The 21,720-nt window shown below is 50.3% G+C and overlaps 1 protein-coding gene and 1 non-coding gene across 3 annotated transcripts in view; both read right to left on the bottom strand.

The window, feature by feature from the left end:
• The window catches only part of HIP1 (huntingtin interacting protein 1), a 154,307-nt gene that overhangs the window by 47,194 nt on the left and 85,393 nt on the right, over nt 1–21,720 (bottom strand). For both annotated transcript variants that reach the window (XM_067013922.1, XM_067013923.1), the window contains exon 2: nt 3,582–3,645. In XM_067013922.1, the coding sequence (XP_066870023.1) occupies nt 3,582–3,645 (64 nt within the window). The remainder of the gene's footprint in view (nt 1–3,581; nt 3,646–21,720) is intronic.
• On the bottom strand, nt 936–1,068 carry LOC131741889 (small nucleolar RNA SNORA25). Its single transcript, XR_009331245.1, has one exon. It is a non-coding gene; the product is annotated as a small nucleolar RNA SNORA25 (small nucleolar RNA).

The following is a 21,720-nucleotide window of genomic DNA, read 5'->3' on the forward strand; positions in this document are numbered from 1 at the left end:
AGCGGCAGCCTTTGTTTAAAATGTATTTTTCCTAAATTTAAAAATGACCCTTTCGGGACTTCCCTGGTGGTGCAATGGTTAAGAATCCGCCTGCCAATGCAGGGGACACGGGTTCGAGCCCTGGGCCAGGAAGATCCCACGTGCCGTGGAGCAACTAAGCCCTTGTGCCACAGCTACTGAGCCTGCGCTCTAGAGCCCATGAGCCACAACTACTGAACCCGCGTGCCACAACTACTGAAGCCTGCACGCCTAGAGCCCGTGCTCAGCAACAAGAGAAGCGCCACCGCAGTGAGAAGCCTGTGCACCACAACGAAGAGTAGCCCCTGCTCGCCGCAACTAGAGAAAGCCCGCACGCAGCAACGAAGACCCAACACAGCCACAAATAAACAAACAAATTAATTAATTAATTTTTAAAATGACGCTTTCACGCCACCTCTTCTAAAAACCTTCCTGGCCTCGTTCAGGGGTGCCTTCATTTCCCAACACCTTGAGTTCCCTGTATGCGGACTCCTGGGGCCACTTCCTCCTGAGATCCAATTCCAAACACACCCGCCACATGGAGTGCCTGCCACGCTTTGCGTGTAATAAATGTCCTTCTGGCCTCGAGTGACTTTAACAGAGCTCCAGGCCTCTGTAATTAGGGAGCACCCCCCCTACTTTTTTTTTTTTTGCATTACGCGGGCCTCTCACTGTTGTGGCCTCTCCCGTTGCGGAGCACAGGCTCCGGAAGCGTAGGCTCAGCGGCCATGGCTCACGGGCCCAGCCGCTCTGCCGCATGTGGGATCTTCGTGGACCGCGGCACGAACCCGTGTCCCCTGCATCGGCAGGCGGACTCTCAACCACTGCGCCACCAGGGAAGCCCCTACTTTTTTTTTTAAGGTGGAAGACATTCACATTTATTTTTACTTTCCCACATCACCAATCATGGATGAGTGGCTTGTATCTCCATCAGGAAAACATAGCACTATCGAGTTACTATTAATATTATATCCAATAGAGAACTCAATCTTTGGTCACAGCGTTAAGAGCTCCTGGATTTAGTCCCATCAACCCTCTCTGAAATGACCTAAGGGAGCCCTTTTTGAGGCAAGTAGAGGATTTCCACATTTCTTTTGTAATGGATGCTTACACAGGCCTCACACACCCGGTAACGGGGCACCATTAACCCCAAGTATGGCAATGTCCTCAGAACTTTCGGCTTTTTAATCCAGGCTCAGGTAAGAAGCACCGCACCATTTAGGAAAGACTTGCCTCGGGTTAGAAACTGTGGGACTCACCCTAAAGACATGTTGTTTTGCTTCTGAGCTGGAAAGTGTGGTAAAGTTCCCTCCCTGGACTGAAATTTGCATTCTGAGAGGGGCTGCCTTGAAAATGGACTTTTGGGTCTAGAAACTGAAATCAGCTTTTGGTCTTAGAGTGATTCCGAAATAACTTACAGTTTCACCTCAAGCACAGCCCCCTGGGACTAGAAGGAAGCCAAGAGGAGAGATGGACAGCCCCCTACCCTCAACTGAGATGATTTCTCACAGCAGGTGTGGCTCCTTTACCAGAGAGCAATCTCCCGAAACAGAAGCCAGGGACGTGAGGAGCAGGCCCGGCCCCCTGGCTTAGAAAGAGGCAAGCAGACCTTTCTGTCTTTCTTTAATTTTCTAAGCATTTTAACACACCCAATTCGTGTCAGGCACTTGGGGATATAAAGAAAATAAGATTCAGTCCTCAGCCCTCCAGGAGTGGATACCACAGATGGGGGTGTCAACCTGTTCACCAGTCAGGCACCAGGGATAAATGGTTGTCTGAACAGCATTGCTAAATGAAGCCAGGTTTCCAAATGCTCATTCAGTTGGTAGTGAGGGTAACTGATGTTCTTTAAAAGTATTGATAAAGAATAAATGTTTTGTGAGATCTTTAGGCTTTAAAACCCTACTGTATGGAGCAGATCTTTTCAACATTTATCCACCCCTTAGAAATTGTGAGGCAGAGAGACTCCCAGAATGTCAGAGCCGGAATGTTAGGCCTCTGAAAGCTTCTTTAGCCAACACTTTCATTTGACAGACAGGGAATTAAGGCTCACAGAGGTCCCAGAGAAAGTCAGAGAGCTCCAGAGATGAGATATCAGAATCTCCCTCTAGGTCTGTTCCATCGCCCCAGGGAGCCTCCCTGGCAAGGTATGACCTGGCCCGGCCACTACAGGCCTGGCCCTCTCTGTGCTCACACCCATCCAGAGGAGCACACTGTCCTGGGACAACTGTCTCTCTCTTACTTCGTATCTTGCACCAGACTGACTGATCAGTATTCTTAGCAGGGAAGGGTCAAGACTGGGTAACTCCCTGCGAAAATCAATTGGGCCACTAATAATGAGGGCTTTTCTTGGTTTGGTTTTCTTGACTCAGTAAAGCATCAAGGGAATAAAAAGGCAAGGTCTGGCCAGGCTCACGGTTGGGCCAGGTTTCTGGGGTACCCAGTAGAGGTTCTATAGCCCCATCTTGCAGCAAAGCCCTAATTCCAACCAAAGCATATTCTGCTAAAGACAAGCTGCTTTTCTTCCAGTGAAGAGCTGTACATGCTGTTAGCAACATTTCCGGAGGGCCTGACCTGTTCTGGGCATCACATTGATGGTGCCGGGCTTCCATGGCCTTCTAACCTGGAGGGTCTCCGCCACGGAGGGGTAGGGGTGGGATGGCTTCAAGATAGGTTGTTCCAAACCAACTGGCTGTGGTGCAGCCACCATGCCGAGTCCTGGCAAGAAGGAGCTTCCCATCGCAGACAGAAGCCCAGCCTCCCCTTGCCCTGTGCTTGGCCCCAGCACACACAGAGCCCAAGCCCTGGCCCACTGGCAGCCTCTCCTCCAGGCTTTGGGGATTAGCCCTCGAACACCTGGACTTGACCTCAAGGGCAGGTCCCGAGGGATCCATCGGCCAGGCTGCCTGCACTTCCCTCCAAAGCCACGGACCCATGACGGTGGTCGCCCAGGACCTCCACCAACTCGGCATGGGGGGCTTGGTGAAAATCTTCAAATCATCAGTTCCCTAGCCCCCCCTGACCTTCTCATCTTCTTCCCTCTGGTTTGGGGTGAACCAGTTCACCCAAGTGGCTCTCATTTCCCTGGTAGAGCCCTTGTGTTGGCTTAAGGCCAACCGCTGCCGCCAAGGCCTCTATTTTGCTTTCACGTTCAGAGAAGGGCATTTGAGCATGTCCTCAAGGGGGTGGTCACTGTGGCAAGGTGCAGGGCCAGAGCGCTTTGATGGTACAGGTGAAAACCCCTCTGGTGCCCCGAGGAAATCTCTCAGAGGAGAGTAAATTCAAAGGACTCGGCAGTTCTGAAAAGCTAAGTCCCAGGAGAGAGGCGAGACTGGGCCAGATGGCCGCTTTGGTCCCTTCCACCTCAACAGGCTGTGGGCTCTGAGGCCAGCTGTTGCCAACCCACACCGTTCAGACCCTGCTGGGGCCTGGCCGGTGGGGGGGCGGTTCTCCTTCCTGAAGCTGAGCAAGGATGCCTCGCCCTGACCTCATTCCCCATCCCTGGCCCCCGCCGTTTGACCCCCGCTTGGGGTCGGTCCTCGGAGCAACATCCAAAAGGATATTTCTGGCGTGTTTTTCCTTTACAGCCACTTCCTGCGTATTAATGGCCTTATTGATGCTGACAGTCTGAAAAACAAGAGGGAGGGGGGAGGGGAAGGAGGATGAGATGAATAAGCTTCTGGCGGGGGGGCTGGGACCCTCCCAGATGCCCCGCCCCTTCCCCTCCCTCCGCAGACCCCTCTGCTCCACTCTCCCCTTGCAGGGCCCCCTGCGGGGGGCAGAGGTGGGCAGCACTCCCAGGCCAGCTGGCCCGGGCTGTCCTAAGGCAGCGGGCTCTGCTGCCTGGCATTGGCTGTGCCCAGCTGCTGCACCCGCATGCCACTCATTCATTTGGCCCAACATGGCAATTAAAGCCTGCACAAAGGGATGCCTTTCATCCCCCAGGGAAACATTATTTCTCCGGGAGCGGAGCGGGAGGAAGAGGCGCTGAGATCAGGGAGGGGCTGTGGCTCAAAGACCGTCCAGCCACCCCTCTCTCGCAGCTAGAACCTTCCACGGAGCCTACCCTAGCTGGCCCGGGGTTGACAGTGTTCCGTCTCGTTTCCCTGCTCTTGGGCACTTTCCAGCTCCGAACCAAATTCCCTTCTATTTTCTTACTTCTATCATAGGGCATGACGAACATCCACTCCTTTCTGGTCGTTTTAAAAATCGTAACTCTCTTCTGAAGTAAGCAAAGCACGTTATACATGTAAATATAACTTACACACAGAACATGGGATCGTATCATGTAGGCTGTTTTCTGAGATACAGCCTTTTTCTGTTTTGCTTTGCTTCCTTCCACAGACATCATTCTACCCCCAACCCATGTTAGCAACCTGTTATGCATCCTGCACGCGTGCGCACACACACACACACACGCACACACACACACACCCCTACATTCCAAAGGGGTTATTTTTGTCACTGTTCTATAAAAGTGGGACTGTCATCCACAGACTTTTTTACATCTTGCTCTTCTCACTTGAAAATACCCCATCATTCTCCAAGTGAACTGGTAAAACGCTAGTTCGTTCTTTAAAAAGCTAACATAATATTCCATGGCGTGGGTGGATGTGACTTATAGCATCCTGTATTGGGAGGCAATTTATTTCCAATAAACTATTTTAGTAAACATTCTTATACATATATCCTTATTAATTGAGGCTTTCGTTTCCAAGGGATAGAGTACTAGGAATGAGATGACTGGGTCCACTTTTTTTTTTTTTAACTTTTCATTATGGAAAAGTCCAAGCACACACAAATATGCTGATTAGTCTAATAAGCCCTCATATAGTCAGTCCCCAGCACCAATTTTTATGAACTTGCAGCCAAACATGCATCCTTATGGGTGAGGGGTCAGAAACATTTTCTGTGGAGCCAGTTAGTAAGTATTTTAGGCTTTGCAGGTCACATGGTCTCCATCACAACTATTCAGCTCTGCTGCTGGAGGGAAAAAGCCACCTCAGCGATACTAAATGAATAGGGAACTGCATGACTGTGGCTGAATTCCAATAAAACTTTATTTACAAAACCAGGAGGTGGTCTGGATTTGGCCTGCACCTCTAGTGTGCTGACCCTTGCTTTATACCATAGGTCACTGCTTCCCTTGCTCCCTGGATCATGTGAAGTAAATTCTAGGCGTTATACCATTTTACCAGTAAATATTTCAGTATGAACTTCTAAGAAAAAAAAAAAGACTCTAAAATTTAACCATAATACTATGATCACACCTAAAATTTTAAGGATAATTTCTTAATGTCATCAAATGGTTAGTGTTCACATTTCTCTCTTGTGTTAAAAAAACCACAACAACTTTCTTGCAACTGTTCTTATCAGGATCTAAACAAGGTTGCCATCAGGCTTTGTAAACAGGCTCTAACAATTCACATTTCCACTGGCGATGTACAAAAGCATCCCCTCCAACGGGGTTACCACTTCTTTTCATTTTTGCTGGTATTACGGGTGTAGCGACATTTCATCATGAACTTGTAATTTCCTGACTGCTAGTAAGTTTTGAGTATTTTCTTATATGTTCTCATGTTGTTGATTGCCTTACCTAGTGAAGTATGTTCATCTTATCTTTTATAGCTTCTATGTTTACTTACGGTTTCTCCTGCCTATGTTTATACTGGTAGACTCTTAGGTTTTCCTCTAAGCGTTTTATTGTTTGTGTTTAAATCTTCATCTGGAAAAAATACATACTTATGTATATGTCATATATGTATATGTACATGTGTATGAGTATATTTGGTACAAAATAGGTTATACCAAGATATGGTCTTTTATATCCGGTTTACATAACTTTTGGGTGTGTTCTTTTTTTTTTTTTTTTTTTTTTTTTGGTGGTATGCGGGCCTCTCACTGTTGTGGCCTCTCCCGTTGCGGACCACAGGCTCCGGACGCGCAGGCTCAGCGGCCACGGCTCACGGGCCCAGCCGCTCCGCGGCATGTGGGACCCTCCCAGACTGGGGCACAAACGCGTGTCCCCTGCATCGGCAGGCGGACTCTCAACCGCTGCACCACCAGGGAAGCCCAGGGTGTGTTCTTTAAGTCCATTATTGCACGTATTCTACCAGAATCAACTCTTTTTTAAAAATTGAGATATAGTTAATTTACAAGGTTGTGTTAGTTTCCAGTGTACAGCAAAGTGATTCAGTTATACATATATATATATATATATTCCTTTTCAGATTCTTTTCCCATGTAGGTTATTATAAGATATTGGGTACAGTTCCCTATGCTCTACAGTAGATCCTTGTTGTTTACCTATTTTATATTGGGTTTGTCAAAAAATTCATTCGGTTTTAAGTACAAATAAAAGACGTTTTGTATTTTCACGAAGAACTTTATTGAACAATGTGTTCACTGACTGAACGGACTTTTTGGCCAACCCAATATATAGCAGTGTGTATACGTTAATCCCAAACTCCTGATTTCTCTACCTCCCTCCCCCCTCCCTTTTGGTCACCATAAGTTTGTTTTCTATGTCTGTGAGCCAGACTCAACTTCTTTAATAGCATAAGCTCTGTTGTGGGTCGAACTGTGTCTTCCCCAAAAAGACACGTTCAAATTCAAATCCCCCAGTGCCTGTGAACATGATCTCATTTGGAAACAGGGTCTTTGCAGATGTAATTAGTTAAGATGATGTCATACTGGATTAGGGTGAGTCCTAAATCCAGTATGACTGGTGCCCTTATAAGAAGGCCAGGTGAAGACACAGGGACACAGACACTCAGGAAAAAGACGGCCATGTGAAGATGGAAGCTGACACTAAAGTGATGTGTCTACAAGCCAAGGAATGCGAAAGATGGCCAGCAGCCACCAGAAGTTAGGAAGAGGCAAGGATGCATTCTTCCCTAGAGCCTCCAAAGGGAACATGGCCCTGCTGACACCCTTATTTTGACCTTCTAGCCTCCAGAACTAGGAGAGAACAAATTTCTGTTGTTTTAAGCCACACACTATGTGGTACTTCGTTATGGCAGCCCCAGGAGACTAACACAGGGTCCTTTCCCCATGATGCTCAGTCACCTCTGAAGACAAGGAGAGTGCAGATACTCCTTTCCCTCTTCCCTACAGCACACTCAGGGGGCTCCACTGAGCACAGCTGTTGGCTGTCAGTGCAACGGTAAGACCAGTCCAGACGGAATCTCACATAAGAGATGCTGCAAGAAAGAAGTAAAAAGTTTATCCCCCTAAAATCTCCTAGTGAGGCAGCACTTGTGTCCTGTGGAGACCCAGTGCTTCCAGCTTCCTCTTCACAAGTCCTTCCTTGGACCTTGTTTCTCAGCTTCTGCTTCCAGGTCATCCTCTTTCCTGCAGATTTCCTCAGGTGAGTTACACGCTTTCAACTATGCTTCTCTCCTGGCTCTAGAACAATGATGGGGTCCTGGCTGCGGACACGCCTCTGGGCAAGGTGACCACATCTGCCGAGCCTTTAAAGGTTGCCTGCGTTCATGAGGAGTTATAAGGGACCTAAATATGTAAGATGACACCAAGAGATGCAAATCCAGTAAGGTGCAAACTGGATGTGGTCAAGTTCTAGGGGGTTGGTAGAGACAGCCAGTAGCACAGGCTGTGATGGAAAAAGAGAAATCCATGTTGGCCGGAAATGCTAGAAACTGCATCAGGGCCTTGAGGGAGGACTGTGATGGGTGGGGTTTAGACTTAGTCCACAAATATCTATTTATACTGATGGACCAAAGACCAATTACCCAAGCTTGTGGCCAGTATGAGCCTTGCTTACAAAAACAAACAAAAAATCCTTAAAATTCCCTTAAGCCACATAAAATAATATACCATGAGTTTGTAACTGTAGACTGTGTGTGTGTGTCTGAAAACTGAAAATATCCTGTGCTCTACATGTTGAAAGGAAGGAGAGATCCTGTGAAACTGTGATGCTGCTCGGAAACTTTGTCGAAGGAAGAAAGGGGTCACCTGTCTGTCCCCGGTGTCTCCCCTGCCATTGACTGACTTCTCTCAATGACGCTGCCTACAGATGCGAGGGGCGCTTACGGCTGTTGCACAGAAAGGCTAAGGTCATGCTATTCGGGTGGCCGGATCCTCGAGCCCAGCTCCGGAAAGGCTTGGAACACGAGGGCCGGTTCTGCAGCAGGGCCACATGTTCTGCAAGGGCAGAACGGGGGACGAAGGCAGAAGGGGAGGTAGCACTGGCTGCGGGGGGCCGGTGGGCTTCGGAGGGGGCGGGAAAGGATGGAAGCAGCCGAAGGGAAGAGAGTTGAAGGAGGCAGCTATTAATAGCAGAGAAGTGAAGGAATAAAGGCCTCAACCTCAAAGATGGAAGTGAAGTGGAAAGAACCCGACACAAGGTGGGCTAAGAAGCATTTCCAATAGGATTGGCCAGTAGGAGCTCCCAGTTACAGGGGACATAACAGAAGGAAGAATCAAAGATGCTGCAGAGGTTTTGAAGCTGGGCAGGTGGCAGAACGAGGCAGGCATCTGGGGCTGAGGGGACACTGTCAGCAAAGGACAGTGAGGCTGGGGGGGGCCTGGGGTGAGAAACAGTCACTTTTAAAAGATTGAGGAAGTGAACTGGCAGAGTAGCAGTGGTTATAATCATCAAGATAATGGCAGCTATGGGCTTCCCTGGTGGCGCAGTGGTTGAGAATCCGCCTGCCGATGCAGGGGACACGGGTTCGTGCCCCGGTCCGGGAAGATCCCACGTGCCGCGGAGCGGCTGGGCCCGTGAGCCATGGCCGCTGAGCCTGCGCGTCCGGAGCCTGTGCTCCGCAGCGGGAGAGGCCACAACAGTGAGAGGCCCGTGTAACGCAAAAAAAAAAAAAAAAAAAAAAAAAAAAGATAATGGCAGCTAATGAGTGCTTACTACCCAGCCCTGTGTTAATAAGCATTTTGTAGGAATTATCTCATTAAAGTCTTATAACTCGACACCCTACGAGTGAGTATTAGTATTAATCATCTTCATTTTACAGATGAGGAAACCAAGGCTTAGGAAGGCTATGTAAATTACCCAAGGGTGCTCTACGAGCCAGCGTAGAGCTGGAACTCAGACTCGGAAGCGGGGCTCCACAGCTCGGGCTCTGGAGCAGAATCCGACACATGGCCCTCCACACCACAGAGACACAGAACCAGAGTCCAAATGATTTCCACAGACTGGAAAAATGGGCGAAACTTCACTAGATGCAATCTGGCAGGTATAAAGGAAGTTTCCTATATTTAGGTCTCAACTCGCTGGCACAGGGAAGATATGAGTCAAAGCAGCACTTGTGGAAATGATTTAGGTGTTTTATTTGGCTGCCAACTTAATATAAGCAACGCTGTGATGTGGCTCATCAAAATGCAAGTCTGAGCTCTGGATGTATTAAAAGGAGCACAGTGTTCAGAATGAGGGAGGGGATGGTTCTCATTCTCTATGAAGATAAATTCACATGTAAAACACTATTCAGTTTTAGACCTTGTACATTATGAAGGAAACCAACAAACTAGACTACTTCTAAAAGAGAGTGACATGGACTGGGATAAGCCTGGGGCCTGAATAAAACTTAGAGGAATATCAATATTCTTTTTTTTTGGCGGTACGCGGGCCTCTCACTGCTGTGGCCTCTCCCGTTGCGGAGCGCAGGCTCCGGACGCGCAGGCTCAGCGGCCATGGCTCACGGGCCCGGCCGCTCCGCGGCACGTGGGATCTTCCCGGACCGGGGCACGAACCCGCGTCCCCTGCATCGGCAGGCGGACTCTCAACCACCGCGCCACCAGGGAAGCCCAATATCAATATTCTTAAAGGTGGTCATGTGGAAGGAAGAATAACTCCAGGGCTCAAAACTAGACCAACGGGTAGAAGTACAGTCAGGCCGTTTTGGGATCAACTTAAAGCTGTCTCATGAAAGAGAGAATTCCCCATTATTAGAAATATACAGGCAGAGGCATGGCAACGTCTCCTTACGGTTACTGTGAAAAAGACTTACAGGCTCAGACTGGATTAGGTGATTTTTAGGTTCCTTCTCACTGTTAGACTCTGTGAATGTCCTTCAGACGATGGTGGGCTTTGGACATAAGGGCAAGAAATTGTGACCTGGTGGACACTGAGATCCACAGAAGACTCTTCTGTTTTTATATTTTTTATTTTTGGCCATGCTGTGGCATGCGGGAGCTTAGTTCCCTGACCAGGGATAGAACCCATGTCCCCTGTAGTGGAAGCACGGAGTCCTAACCACTGGACCACCAGGGAAGTCCCAACAGAAGGCTCTTGAGCAGGGGAGGGACCGGATACAAACACCACTCCATCCTGCTGAGTTTGAGGAGTTGCCTTTTCAGTGCCCTGAAAAAGGAAAGTGTGAAACAACTTCTGTGTGGACGTTCAGAGTCCCAGTCCCAGTACGAGTCCAGGACCCCAACACAGCACCTAGCCTAGCACTGGGCTATAGAACGAAGCCTCTACCCAAATCAATAGCTACAAGACACCTGCAAGCCTTGTCTGCCCTGGTCAGGACTGCCCCAGACCCTTCTCTTGCAGCTCTGGCAGGCTCCTGGGAGCGCCCACCTACTGCAGCCAACACGCCCAAAGTTCTCCAACCAACGCTTCCCTACCGAGAAGTCGGGCAGGATCCAGCCCGCAGCTGCAGGCCCACCGCCCGGTTTCTGTAGCAGGCGTTTTGGGCTCAGAGGCAGGGCTGAGCCTCTGGGCCCGTAAAGGCAGGCTGTGGTCCTCCAGGGCCCTCAGAATCTCAGACACCGGACACATCCAGGGCGGAAGTTCCACGCTAGGCTGAGTTTCCTGTACTTGTGCAATGCTCGGTGCCTGGGATGCCACCCCGTGTCACACGCCCCTCACTTCCTTCTGCATCCCAAATCCTGCCCCGTCTTCTGAGCACAGTCCAAACTTGACCTTCCTTTAGACTTGCGAGGCCACTCTGGCCAATCATTTCGAATTCGTTCCTTCTTTTTAAATTCCTATTTCTCTTCGTGTGTTCGACACCAAGTATACTGTCTTACCTCCCCGCCAAGATTAAAATCCCAAGGGCGAGGACCCTGCCTTCTGCCCTCGTGGGCCCCGCAGCTGCTAAGGCGGGACAGAGTCTTAATAAATTATTAAATTATTGAGGACTTAATGACTGCTTCCCAGTGCGCCTGCCTCTGAAAAGTACCAGGTATGTGATTCATGGTCTCTTGAGAAAATCTGCTCTCTTTCCCTCCCCTCCCCGGACTCTCTCTGAAGTAGATAATTGGGTTCGGAGCTGGGCGATGCGTGGGGGGAGCTCCCAGGGCAGAGGGTGGGAAGTTCGGGGATTCACTGCCCACCTCCGGCCTAGGTTAGAGAACATCCTCTGAGAACAGGCTGTTCTACAGATTTCGCCGGAGTCACACAGGACCTCAGACCGTGCAGTGTCCCCCCTGAAAGAGCAGCATTGTACACCACTTCCTGACCCAGCTGGCCCTCGTGTCCCAGGCTGGTTCCGGAGGGCCAATTATCAGCAGGCACCGTAGGAAGGGTGGCTTTCCGCTCCCCACCCCCTCCACCACCGCCCCCGTCCCTGTCCTCTAACCCTCAGGACAGCCTCAGCCCGGCCGCAGCCAATGGGAAAACTTCGGGGCCTTGCTTCTGCGGGGGGCCAGGCCTGGGCCCATGCTGCCGGGGCAGCTGGCCACAGTCAGGTCACGCACACAGCTGCTGGCAGGGACCAGCGCTTGGGCTGCCAAGGCCGGGCTGGCTCGCAAAGGTTCCATGGCAGGAGCAGGCACGGAGGATGTACCCGGTGTGGGAGGCAGGCCCCAAGGCCAGGGACCGGAGGGCGCAGTGCCCGGGCCAAGTGTTAGGAGAACCTGCGACCAGGCGGGGCAGGAGGAAGGAGGAAGTAGGCTAGACGGGACACAGAAGGAACGAAAAGGGCATCGGTGGGCGGGAGGCGTTTGCTCGGCAAAGCCAGAGGTGGTCACCGCCGGCGGCCCGGGTGGTGCTACCCAGCACGGGGGCTGCACGCTGCACCCCTCACCGCGTCAGGTTCGGAGGCTTGGGGTAAACAGATGAGGCAGATGGTCCTGCTAATACCTGCTGCGCAGGGCAGAAAGGGATGCTTTGGGCCGTCAGCTCCTCCTGGAGAGGAACAAGGCTGGCGATGGGGGAGGGTGGGCTGTGGTGCCGGAGAGAGACAGACTCAAAGGGCTGCTGGGGCACGTCACGGTAAGGGTGGGGGCAGCCTGAGGGAGGATGACCGATTCAGAACCGAGCTGCAGTCACGTGAGTCTCGGGGAAGAGACAAGCGAGGTACAGAAGACTGAACATAGCCTTCAGCACTGAGTGAGACTGCTCTGGTCTTGGCCGTGATACTTGGAAGTGGATGTCTGACATGCAAGTCTTCTGAATTCTTCTCCTGATCAGAAATAAGAATAATAGAATGTCGTCACTGTTGTCACTGGATTGATTAGTGGTAGCAGCTGAGCCTCTACCAGGCGCTGCACTTGGGGATTTGCTTCTGATCCTTCCTCCCCTGGAGGGCAGGGAATCTGACCCATTTTCCAAGTCAGGTTGCCCAAAGAAGCACAGGCAGCCGCGGATGGAGCCAGAATTCAAACCCAGGTCCCTCTCCCCGCCCTGTGCTACTACCTTCAGCAACTCGGCAGCCTCAATGCCATCCACCTGCCTGACTTTCTTTCTTTTCTTTTCCTTTCCTTTTGGCTACACCGTGTGGCATGCGGGATATCTTGGTTCCCTGACCAGGGATGGAAGCCGAGCCCCCTGCAGTGGAAGCGTGGAGTCCTAACCCCTGGACCGCCAGGGAAGTCCGCTGCCTTGCTTTCTACCCCACGGCAGCTGCACTCCAGATCTCTACTACTCCTGGGTGATCTCACCCAGGCCCATGGCTTTGAACTCTTCATTTCTGCCAACATGCCCCACTGCCCAACTATTCCTCTCCCAGTCTCCCTAGAAGTTACCCTTGACTGCTGCCTTTGTCTCAATGCTCCTTCCATCCAACCCATCAGCAATGCTGCCCTTTCCGCCTCCCAAAGCCCTCTGTTATCTCTCCGTCTCCTCTGCCTCCAGCCAAGCCCAAACCTCTATCGTGTCCCCACTGGACCACTGAAACAGCTTCCCAAGTGGATTAGCCCTCCCCAAGCGGCTCTCTGCCCAGCAGCCAGAGTGATCTTGATAAACCACACCTGAGATCACACCACCTGGAGCAGAGCCCTCCACCACCAATGAAGGCTGCCCTCCCACATGGCGGACAAAGCCCCACACGGGCATCAACTCCCATTTGTCCTCTTACTTGTTACACCCCGACCACATGGGCTGCCTCTTTGTTCTTCAAACATTTAAAATTCTTTCTGTCTCTGATGCTCCTTACGCCTGGAATGGTCAGAATTTTGCCTCCCATACTTTGCAAGGCTGGATGTTCCTTCTTTTCCTGGCTGTTCAAATACCACCTCCTATGGTGGGCTTCCCTGGTGGCGCAGTGGTTGACAGTCTGCCTGCGGATGCAGGGGACACGGGTTCGTGCCCCGGTCCGGGAAGATCCCACATGCCGCAGAGCGGCTGGGCCAGGCCACAACAGTGAGAGGCCCTCTACCGCAAAAAAAAAAAAAAAAAAATACCACCTCCTAGGCAGCCTCTCTAATCTAAAGCATCTTCCCACCTCTTGGCCTGCAGCAGCTCTTTATCATGACACAACCATCTTGGTTATTTCCTGTTGAGGCTCTTATCTCAACCTGAAATTCCCTGGTTGGTTCCTTTGCTTGTTGTCGGTCTCACCACTAGACAGTGAGCTCTGTGCTGGTAGGGACCGTGTGATCCTGCTGTTCCTCCCCAGTGCACACACTGTGCCTGACACGTGGATGGGCCGACAGAGCAAGAAGGCTGCTCAGCCCGGCCCTCTCCAAGCAGACATCCTCATCAGCACGTGATACCTTGTTTGTTCCACTCACCTGTCTAGGAACCTCCATCTTCCCCTGCCCAAGTCACATTTCTTTCTCTCCAATGAAAAATCTTGCTGATATTTAAATATAAGCTGCCTTAACTAATGATATCCAGTTATCATTTCTTACAATCCTTTAGCACTTAGCTAGGCTCCATATGGCTAAATACTTTGTCTCATTTAAATGCTTTTATAAAAGGTATGTGCTATGGACTGAATTGTGTGCCCCCCAAATTTGTATGTTGAAACCCTAACCTCCAGTGTGATGGTACCTGGAGCCTTTGGGCAGTACTTAGGGTTAGATGAGGTTGTGAGGATGGGGCCCCCATGATGAGATTAGTGACCTTAAAAAAAGAGACACCAGAGCAGGCTCCCTTTCTCTTGCTCTCTTTTTCTCCACTATGTGACGACACAACAAGAAGGTGGCCATCTACAAGTCACGAAGGGAGCCCTCATGGAGATCCAAATCCGTCAGCACCTTGCTCTTGGACTTCCCAGCCTCTAGCACTGTGAGAAATAAATTCCTATTGTTTAAGCCACCCAGTCTATGATATTTTATTATGGCAGCCTGAACAGACTATAAGAGTATTTTTTTCTCTTTTTTTTTTAGTATTTTGAGTCTCATCTACTTCATAAGCTGAGGACTATTGAAATTAGGATCACATCTCCCCCTCCCCTCCCACTCTAAAGCCCCCAACCATCCTCTGGCTTCTGGAGAGGTGGTGAGTAATCCAATTATCTGGGTCATGCAGATTTCGAAGGGTTTAGCAAAAGGAAAGGCACTCGCTCTTCTGCAGTCTGAGAGTCTGGAGAGGAAGATGGAGTAAGAAAGTTCAGATGTTTAAAAAATGTCAGTCAACTCTGTAATAGGTGTACAAACCTGTGTTGGGAGCAGGGTAGCCAGGACTGTGAAGCATCCAGAACAACTGAAGAAACAAGCAACCGAAGTGGAAAACACTGGAGGAAGCCATCCAAGTGTCCATCCACAGAGGAATGGGTACACAGAACATGGTCTATCCACACAGTGGAATATTATTCAGCCCTGAAAGCCCTGAAAGGAAGGAAATCCTGATACCTGCTACAGCATGGCTGAACCTTGAGGACATTATGCTGAGTGAGATAGGACTGTCACAAAAGGACAGACCCTGTTGGATTCCACTTATATGAGGTACCTAGAGCAGTCACATTCAGAGAGACAGAGGTAGAATGATGTTTGCCAGGGGCTGGGAGGAGGGGGAAGTAGAGACTTATTATTTAATGGGGACAGAGTTTCAGTTTGGGAAGATGAAAAAGTTCTGGAGATGGATGGTGGTCATGGCCACACAGCAATGTGGAAGTACTCAATGCCACGGAACTGTACACTTATAAGTGATTAAAATGGTAAATTTTATGGTTATGTACATTTTTACCACGATAAAAACACACACCCACACACACAAAGGAGGAACTGATTATGCTACAACAGGGATGAATCTCAAACACATGATGCTAAGAAGCCAGACACAACATGTCACATCTTGTATGATTCCATTTATACGAAATACCCAGGATAGGCAAATCCATAAGAGACAGAAAGCAGATTGCTAGTTGCCAGATTCAGGTAGGACGGGGAATGGGGAGTGACTGCTTGATGGGTACAGGGTTTCCTCTTGGGGCGATGAAAATAATGTGCTGAAGTTAGCTAGCTGTGATTGGTGGCATAACATCATGAATGTTCTAAATGCTACAGAATTATATCCTTTATCTTGTCTGAGATGCTGAATTTCATGTTATGTGTAAAATTTTTTTTTTTTTTAAAGGTGGAAAACACGGAGGAATTATGATTCTGACTGAATACCTACTTTTTGCAGCTCAGGGCCGCCATCTAGGCTGTAGGACTATGCTACACTACTCCAGGTGGGCCTCTCCCAGACTGTGAGGGATGATCCTTGTACCCAGACCCGCTGCCTGGGTGCAGGACGCCATACCCAGCGCTGCTGGAGACGCGGGAGAAAGTGGATCTTGTCGCCAAAGAGTTAACTGTTTATAGGGAGAGAAAGACCATCCTCTTCCCGTTCCTCTTTCTATTCTTTCCTTCCTTCTCCCCTGACTGCAATTTCAGAAGCACTTGATGAAAAAAGAAAGCAGCATGGGTGCACATGTTACCTATGCCTGTGTGTAGGAGCAGAATCAGAAAGCTAAAGCCAAAACGAGATGAGGCTTCCAGAAAATGTGTGGGACCCCCAAAAGGGCTACCTTATTACACGAAAAGCAAAAAAGAACAAGAAGGGATGGGCACGCTGCTTTCAGCAATGGTGAGATGTTGATGATAAACTTTTTTTTTTTTTTTTTCCTTTTGGCTGCGCCACGAGGCATGTGGGATCTTACTTCCCCCACCAGAGATCCAACCCGCGTCCCCTGCATTGGAAGCGGGGAGTCTTAACTGTTGGACCGCCAGGGAAGTCCCAATAAACTCCTATTTTGCTTCTGTCTTTTCTGTCCAGGATGATCTTTGAACTGAAAAAGGCAGAGAGCGTTGAAAGAGCAAACCCAAGGCGAGTTAGGAGACTGTCAGAGAATTCCCGGTGCTGGGTGAGCTCAGGCTTCCGACTCAGACGAGGAAGACACGAGGGATTAAGAGTAACAAGCGTGGCGAGATTGTGGAGAAACGGAGTGCTGCCCAAAGACCACGCATGGGTGAAGATAATCGTGATTTACCGAAAGAGAAGGCAAAATTCCACCTGTTATTCATGAGAGATTCCCGAAAGGAAAGGCGGCACCGCTCACCAGGAGCCAACTTACGTTCACGGAAGCAAGTCAGGCCAGACTGACCTCGTTTCCTCGTTAAAACTCCAGGCCACCGTTTCAGGAAAACATCAACGTGTGTGTCTGATTTTCCATCATCAAGGTGCTTACTGGTCTCTTATAACATCTCACTGACAAGGATGAGAAAGAACAGGCTACCGGGGGTTGAAACTACTGACTACCAGCCAAACCTGACCTGCAGCCTGAGTAAAACCTATGAGCCGGGACTGGTTGTGGGATCTTAGTTACCCGACTAGGGCCACCGCCAGTGGAAGTGCGTAGTCCTAACCACTGAACCGCCAGGCAGTTCCCCTGGTTTTTACATCTTTAAAGGCAGCAGAGGAGGTGGAGGAGGGGGAAAGAGGAGGAGGGGGGAGGAGGAACAGCCACGGGAGCAGCTGGCCACAAAGCCCAAACTATTTACCATCTGGCCCTTGGCAGAAAACGTTTGGTGTCCCCTGAGCTAGACAGGGAGGTCCGTGAGGGTAGATGTCCACCCTTACAGGTGCTGGTTGTTGGCTACCATCATCTTGATGGTGGGAGTAAATGCCTTTGGATGATACTGGTAGACCATGGTCATGGGCGAAAAACAACAAAACAGAATATTCCCGGGCCCAGAATCCTAGTACATACGGGCGAACAGCAAACCAGGTGAAAAGGACCGAACTTATTCCCGGTAAGTTCGTTAACAGTACGATGCGGCCACCATAATAAAATAAAATTCAAGAAGGTAATTTCATTTTGAGCTACATCAACAGAATTATAAGATCTAGAACAAGAGCCAGTCCTTGGTGTTTACAGCTTTCAACCTCACCTGGAGTACTGATTCACCCTACCACGTGCGGAGAGGCTGCTGGGCAGCGAATAACGCGTTCAGCTCCCGGCGCCCCATTCTAAGAGAATTACAGATCAAGTGGGCGTGTGCAAAGGAAACCAACTAGGACGGTGAACCACAGAAGGTCAGATGAGAGAACAGAAACCAGGGAAAGTGGTGGCGGGGAAGAGTGATGGGGAAGAAAGGGCACAGGTGTCTTCAAATATACTAGTTCCCAACCCCCGTGAGAAATGGAAGGTCTCAGGGCCAGATGGGGACCCTTGAGTGAGGATGAAAAGAAGCCAGATTCTGTCTTCATCACCTCCCCAAACTGGGAACAATCCCAATGTCCTTCCACCTGGGGACAAACTGCGGTATAGCTACCCCATGGAAAGCTACTCAGAAAGCGACTCAGGGGCTTCCCTGGTGGCGCAGTGGTTGAGAGTCCGCCTGCCGATGCAGGGGACACGGGTTCGTGCCCCGGTCCGGGAAGATCTCACGTGTCGCGGAGCGGCTGGGCCCGTGAGCCATGGCCGCTGAGCCTGCACGTCCGGAGCCTGTGCTCCGCAACGGCAGAGGCCACGGCAGTGAGAGGCCTGCGTACCACACACACACACAAAAAAAACTTTAAGCAGAGGAGGAACAGGATCTGATTCTGTTTTTGAAAAGGAAAAGAGGTCCAGACGGAGCCCTGGGCCATTCCATCCACATCGGGGAGACAGGAAGAACCAGGGAAGGAGAGGGAGATAAAGCAGCAAGCCAGGCAGGAGGGGCGTGGGGAGGGGAGCAGAGAACGGGAGGAGGAGGAGTGGGAGACAGTGGGGACAGAACGGACGGCTCCTCCCCTCCCAGGGCCCGGGGCTCAGCGCTGGGGCTCTTGGGGTGTATGAACAGCCCCTCAACTCCAGGCCCCCCTCCCCCACCAGTGACCCCATTTAGAACCAGCTTCCTGGCTGGTTCTCCATCCCCTGATGGGGTCACATAGACAAGAAATACAGACTCCCCGTCTGCAAGCTTTCTAGGTTGGGTGTAGAGAGGCTGCAAAGAACACTTTTTCCAGAGACAAATACCTACATTTCCTTCTCTGAAAACTATCCAGGAGGCTCGTAAATCCCCAGAGAAGTGACCTCCCTTTCTACATGACAAGACCCCTCTCCCACCTGCCTCCTCATTACCCGTTCCCAAGGCTCCTCTTCAGCCACGGTTCCAGATTCTGTGGGGACAGAGAGAGCGAGCCGACGGGAGCAGCCTCCCTCCTGTACCTTCAAGCCTCTGAGAGGCCTTCCCAGGGCAACCCGGGCCCCTTGCTGTCGTGCAGCCCTCGTCCTCTTGTTTTCTCTGCCACTATGCTGGGAGAGAACTCCCAGCTCTGTATCCCCAAAGGCCCCCAGAAATTTCCTACAGACTCTGAATCAGCACAGGGGCAACTGATTACAGAAAGGGGGACCCCATCGTGTCCTCCTGACCCGGAGAAGAAGCCAACAAGCTCCGTCTTCCCTCCCTCATATATCAGGACTACTGAAGAGTCCCCTTCAGCCAGGTCATCCTGCACAGCCTCCGGCAAAGATCAGCATCTTCCCTGCACTTTGTCCCCCAATGTAACCCAAGCTCAGGTCACCCACCAACTTGAGCAGCCCAATGTCTCCTGTGGGTCTCGGCCACTGTGCACACCAGCAGCCTCCTTCCAAGGGAGAGCGTCTGTGACAACCACAGGGTACCCACGTGGGCCTTCAGAAGGTCCCAGGATGTAGGGCACAAGGGTTAGATACTGAGACGTCAGGTCTCAGGGAAAAGGAGATGCTGGCCCCCCATCTGCAGGCGGCTGTGGCTTCAGACAGGCACGCCCTGGCCCCCACCGTTCTGCTTCTCTTGTCACAGGGGAAGCCTTGGTTCTGCCTTCCTAGTGACCCAAACTGCACCGCCACATTCACAGGGGCTGCAATTAGAGTCCCTCTTAGGGCCAGGCCTCTGCCTAGAAAGTGATGCCTGGAGCAGATGCATCCCAACCATTCAGGAGGCACTGAGCCAAGCTCGAGCGGCCTTTCGCAATGGCCGCGGTTTCCAGATAGACAGATGGTCTGCAAGAGTGGAAACCCTGAGCTGTGTCTTTCCCCAAATCACCAGCATTGCTCAACTTCCTCTCCTCCCCGCACCATGCTCTCCAGCACTCTTCACCTCCCAGATTTCTAATGGGCACGTTAGTTTTGTTTCTTCTCTTTCAGCAGCACAGAGCAACTTTGCTCTGACTCTCTCAAGACAAAAGGGGGAGGTGGTGGCACAGCATAGGACCCACCCTTCCTCAGCTCCGTGCCTCTCCCGGACCCCATTCCTAAGAGTGTCTCCGTGTCAAATGAATGAGCCGGGAGGCACTTGAGAGACCTAGACAGTGCCAGAGCCTGCCACTTCCCGCCCCCCAAACCTCTGTTTTATCTTCTATTTCTGCAGCAAACTCACCCCCATATTACTATATAACTGACCCTCTACCTCTACTCTCCACCACTATGGACCCAAATAAAGCAGCAAGAGTAACTTTCCTCCTGAGTTCTCCTAGCCGAGAAAGTGAGGGGTCCCTGATCTCGTGAAATCAAAACTCTCCCACGTGGCTTCAGCGACACCCCTCGTGTCTCCTTCTTCAGCTTCACTTCTCGCTTCAGATGGTGGTCTTCACAAGACTGTCACCCAATGTTCCCGAAATGCAACTTATAAATAAATAGGGTCCCATTTTACACAAGAGGGCGGCTGCGGGAAGATATGTCACTTGACTCCAACAATGAAATCGGTAACCTTAGATCTTCCCGGTTCACCTGTTGGGCTCATTCAGCTGTGTGAAGACCAGGTGTGCATGGAAAATAATGACAATAGCATTTCTCCTTTACCGTCTAGCCCTTCACAGCCTGCAAAGAGCTTTCGTCTGCAGTCTGACTGATGTTGAGAAACCCTGGTGAGAGCACTGGGCACACTTTATAGGTAAACAAGTGGGCTTGGAGAGGCCGAGCCACACCGGTCGGGCACATGCTCTACACTCTACAACCTCTATGGTTACAACTGAACTCTCAGCCAGAGCCAACTTGTTTACTAAACCCCTGCTCTGACCTCTGATGAGAACCAAAAGGAGAAAGTTTTTCAGAAAACCTAGAGTGGGTACCTGAAGAAGACCATCCCTGAGGTCAAACCACCTCTAAACAAATCAGCTTGTCCTACTGTCATGGAAGCAGGCTCTGGTCTTAGTTGCCTGCACACCCCACCAAACCCCCATAGGACACAGTTTTATTCTTTCTCGGGAGGAAGCTGTTCCAGTCTGAAGGGAGACAGATTGGATGTTGGCCCTGTGAAGTCCGAGGTCACTGCAGACAGACACTGTTGAGGGCACCTGGACTAAACTCCATCAGGCAGAGGTCCCAGGAGCTCGCTCTCCTCTGAGATTTCCGCAGGTGGGTGACGTACCAAGAGGGGATAGTCCGGAGCCCTGAACTCCAGCCCCCAGACAAATCAGCCAGTCCGGTCGCAGTCTATGGCCAAATTCACATCAAGCACCTTCTGCAAAGCCCCATAGGGGATGCCCGTCCAGCCTCATTCAACAGCCTCAAATAGCACACAGTGGTTTTTTGGTCAGTGGTTCTCCAATCTGGCTGTACCTGAATATCACCTAAGAACTGACCCCTGTACCCCCCCTGTATGCATTCACCCACCCCTAACAGATCCCTTTGCTCCACCCAGGACTGGACTCATCTGGTCTGAGAAAGGGCCACTGTTCGTCACACTCTAAATCTGGCCGTGTTACAGAAGAACATTCTATGTCAGAGTCTAAGGGAGGAACAAAGCTCAGCTAAAGGAAAAGCAGGAATGAAGAGGGGGAAGAATGGGAGGAGCAAAGAAAAAGGGAATAATAAAGACTTTATATTATAATATTTACTTTTATAATAATAAAGTGGAAAAATGGAAAATGAAGAGATTTCCTCAGCTCAGACAAGCACACCTTGATTTAAGTAAATATAATTTTTTTTTCCGGAAAATATGAATTGACACTAAGGACAAATCAGGATATTAGTCATTTTACAAAAGAATTTGACATCAGATTCCTTTAAATAGCAATCTCCACTAGTACATTTAAAATAGGATTCCTTTTACAGAAGTGTGATTTATACAAAACCGCATCTGTTGCACAAACCTCAGAAAAAGAAC

The sequence above is a fragment of the Kogia breviceps genome, chromosome 14 (assembly GCF_026419965.1).
Source record: "Kogia breviceps isolate mKogBre1 chromosome 14, mKogBre1 haplotype 1, whole genome shotgun sequence".
Classification (NCBI taxonomy): domain Eukaryota; kingdom Metazoa; phylum Chordata; class Mammalia; order Artiodactyla; family Physeteridae; genus Kogia; species Kogia breviceps.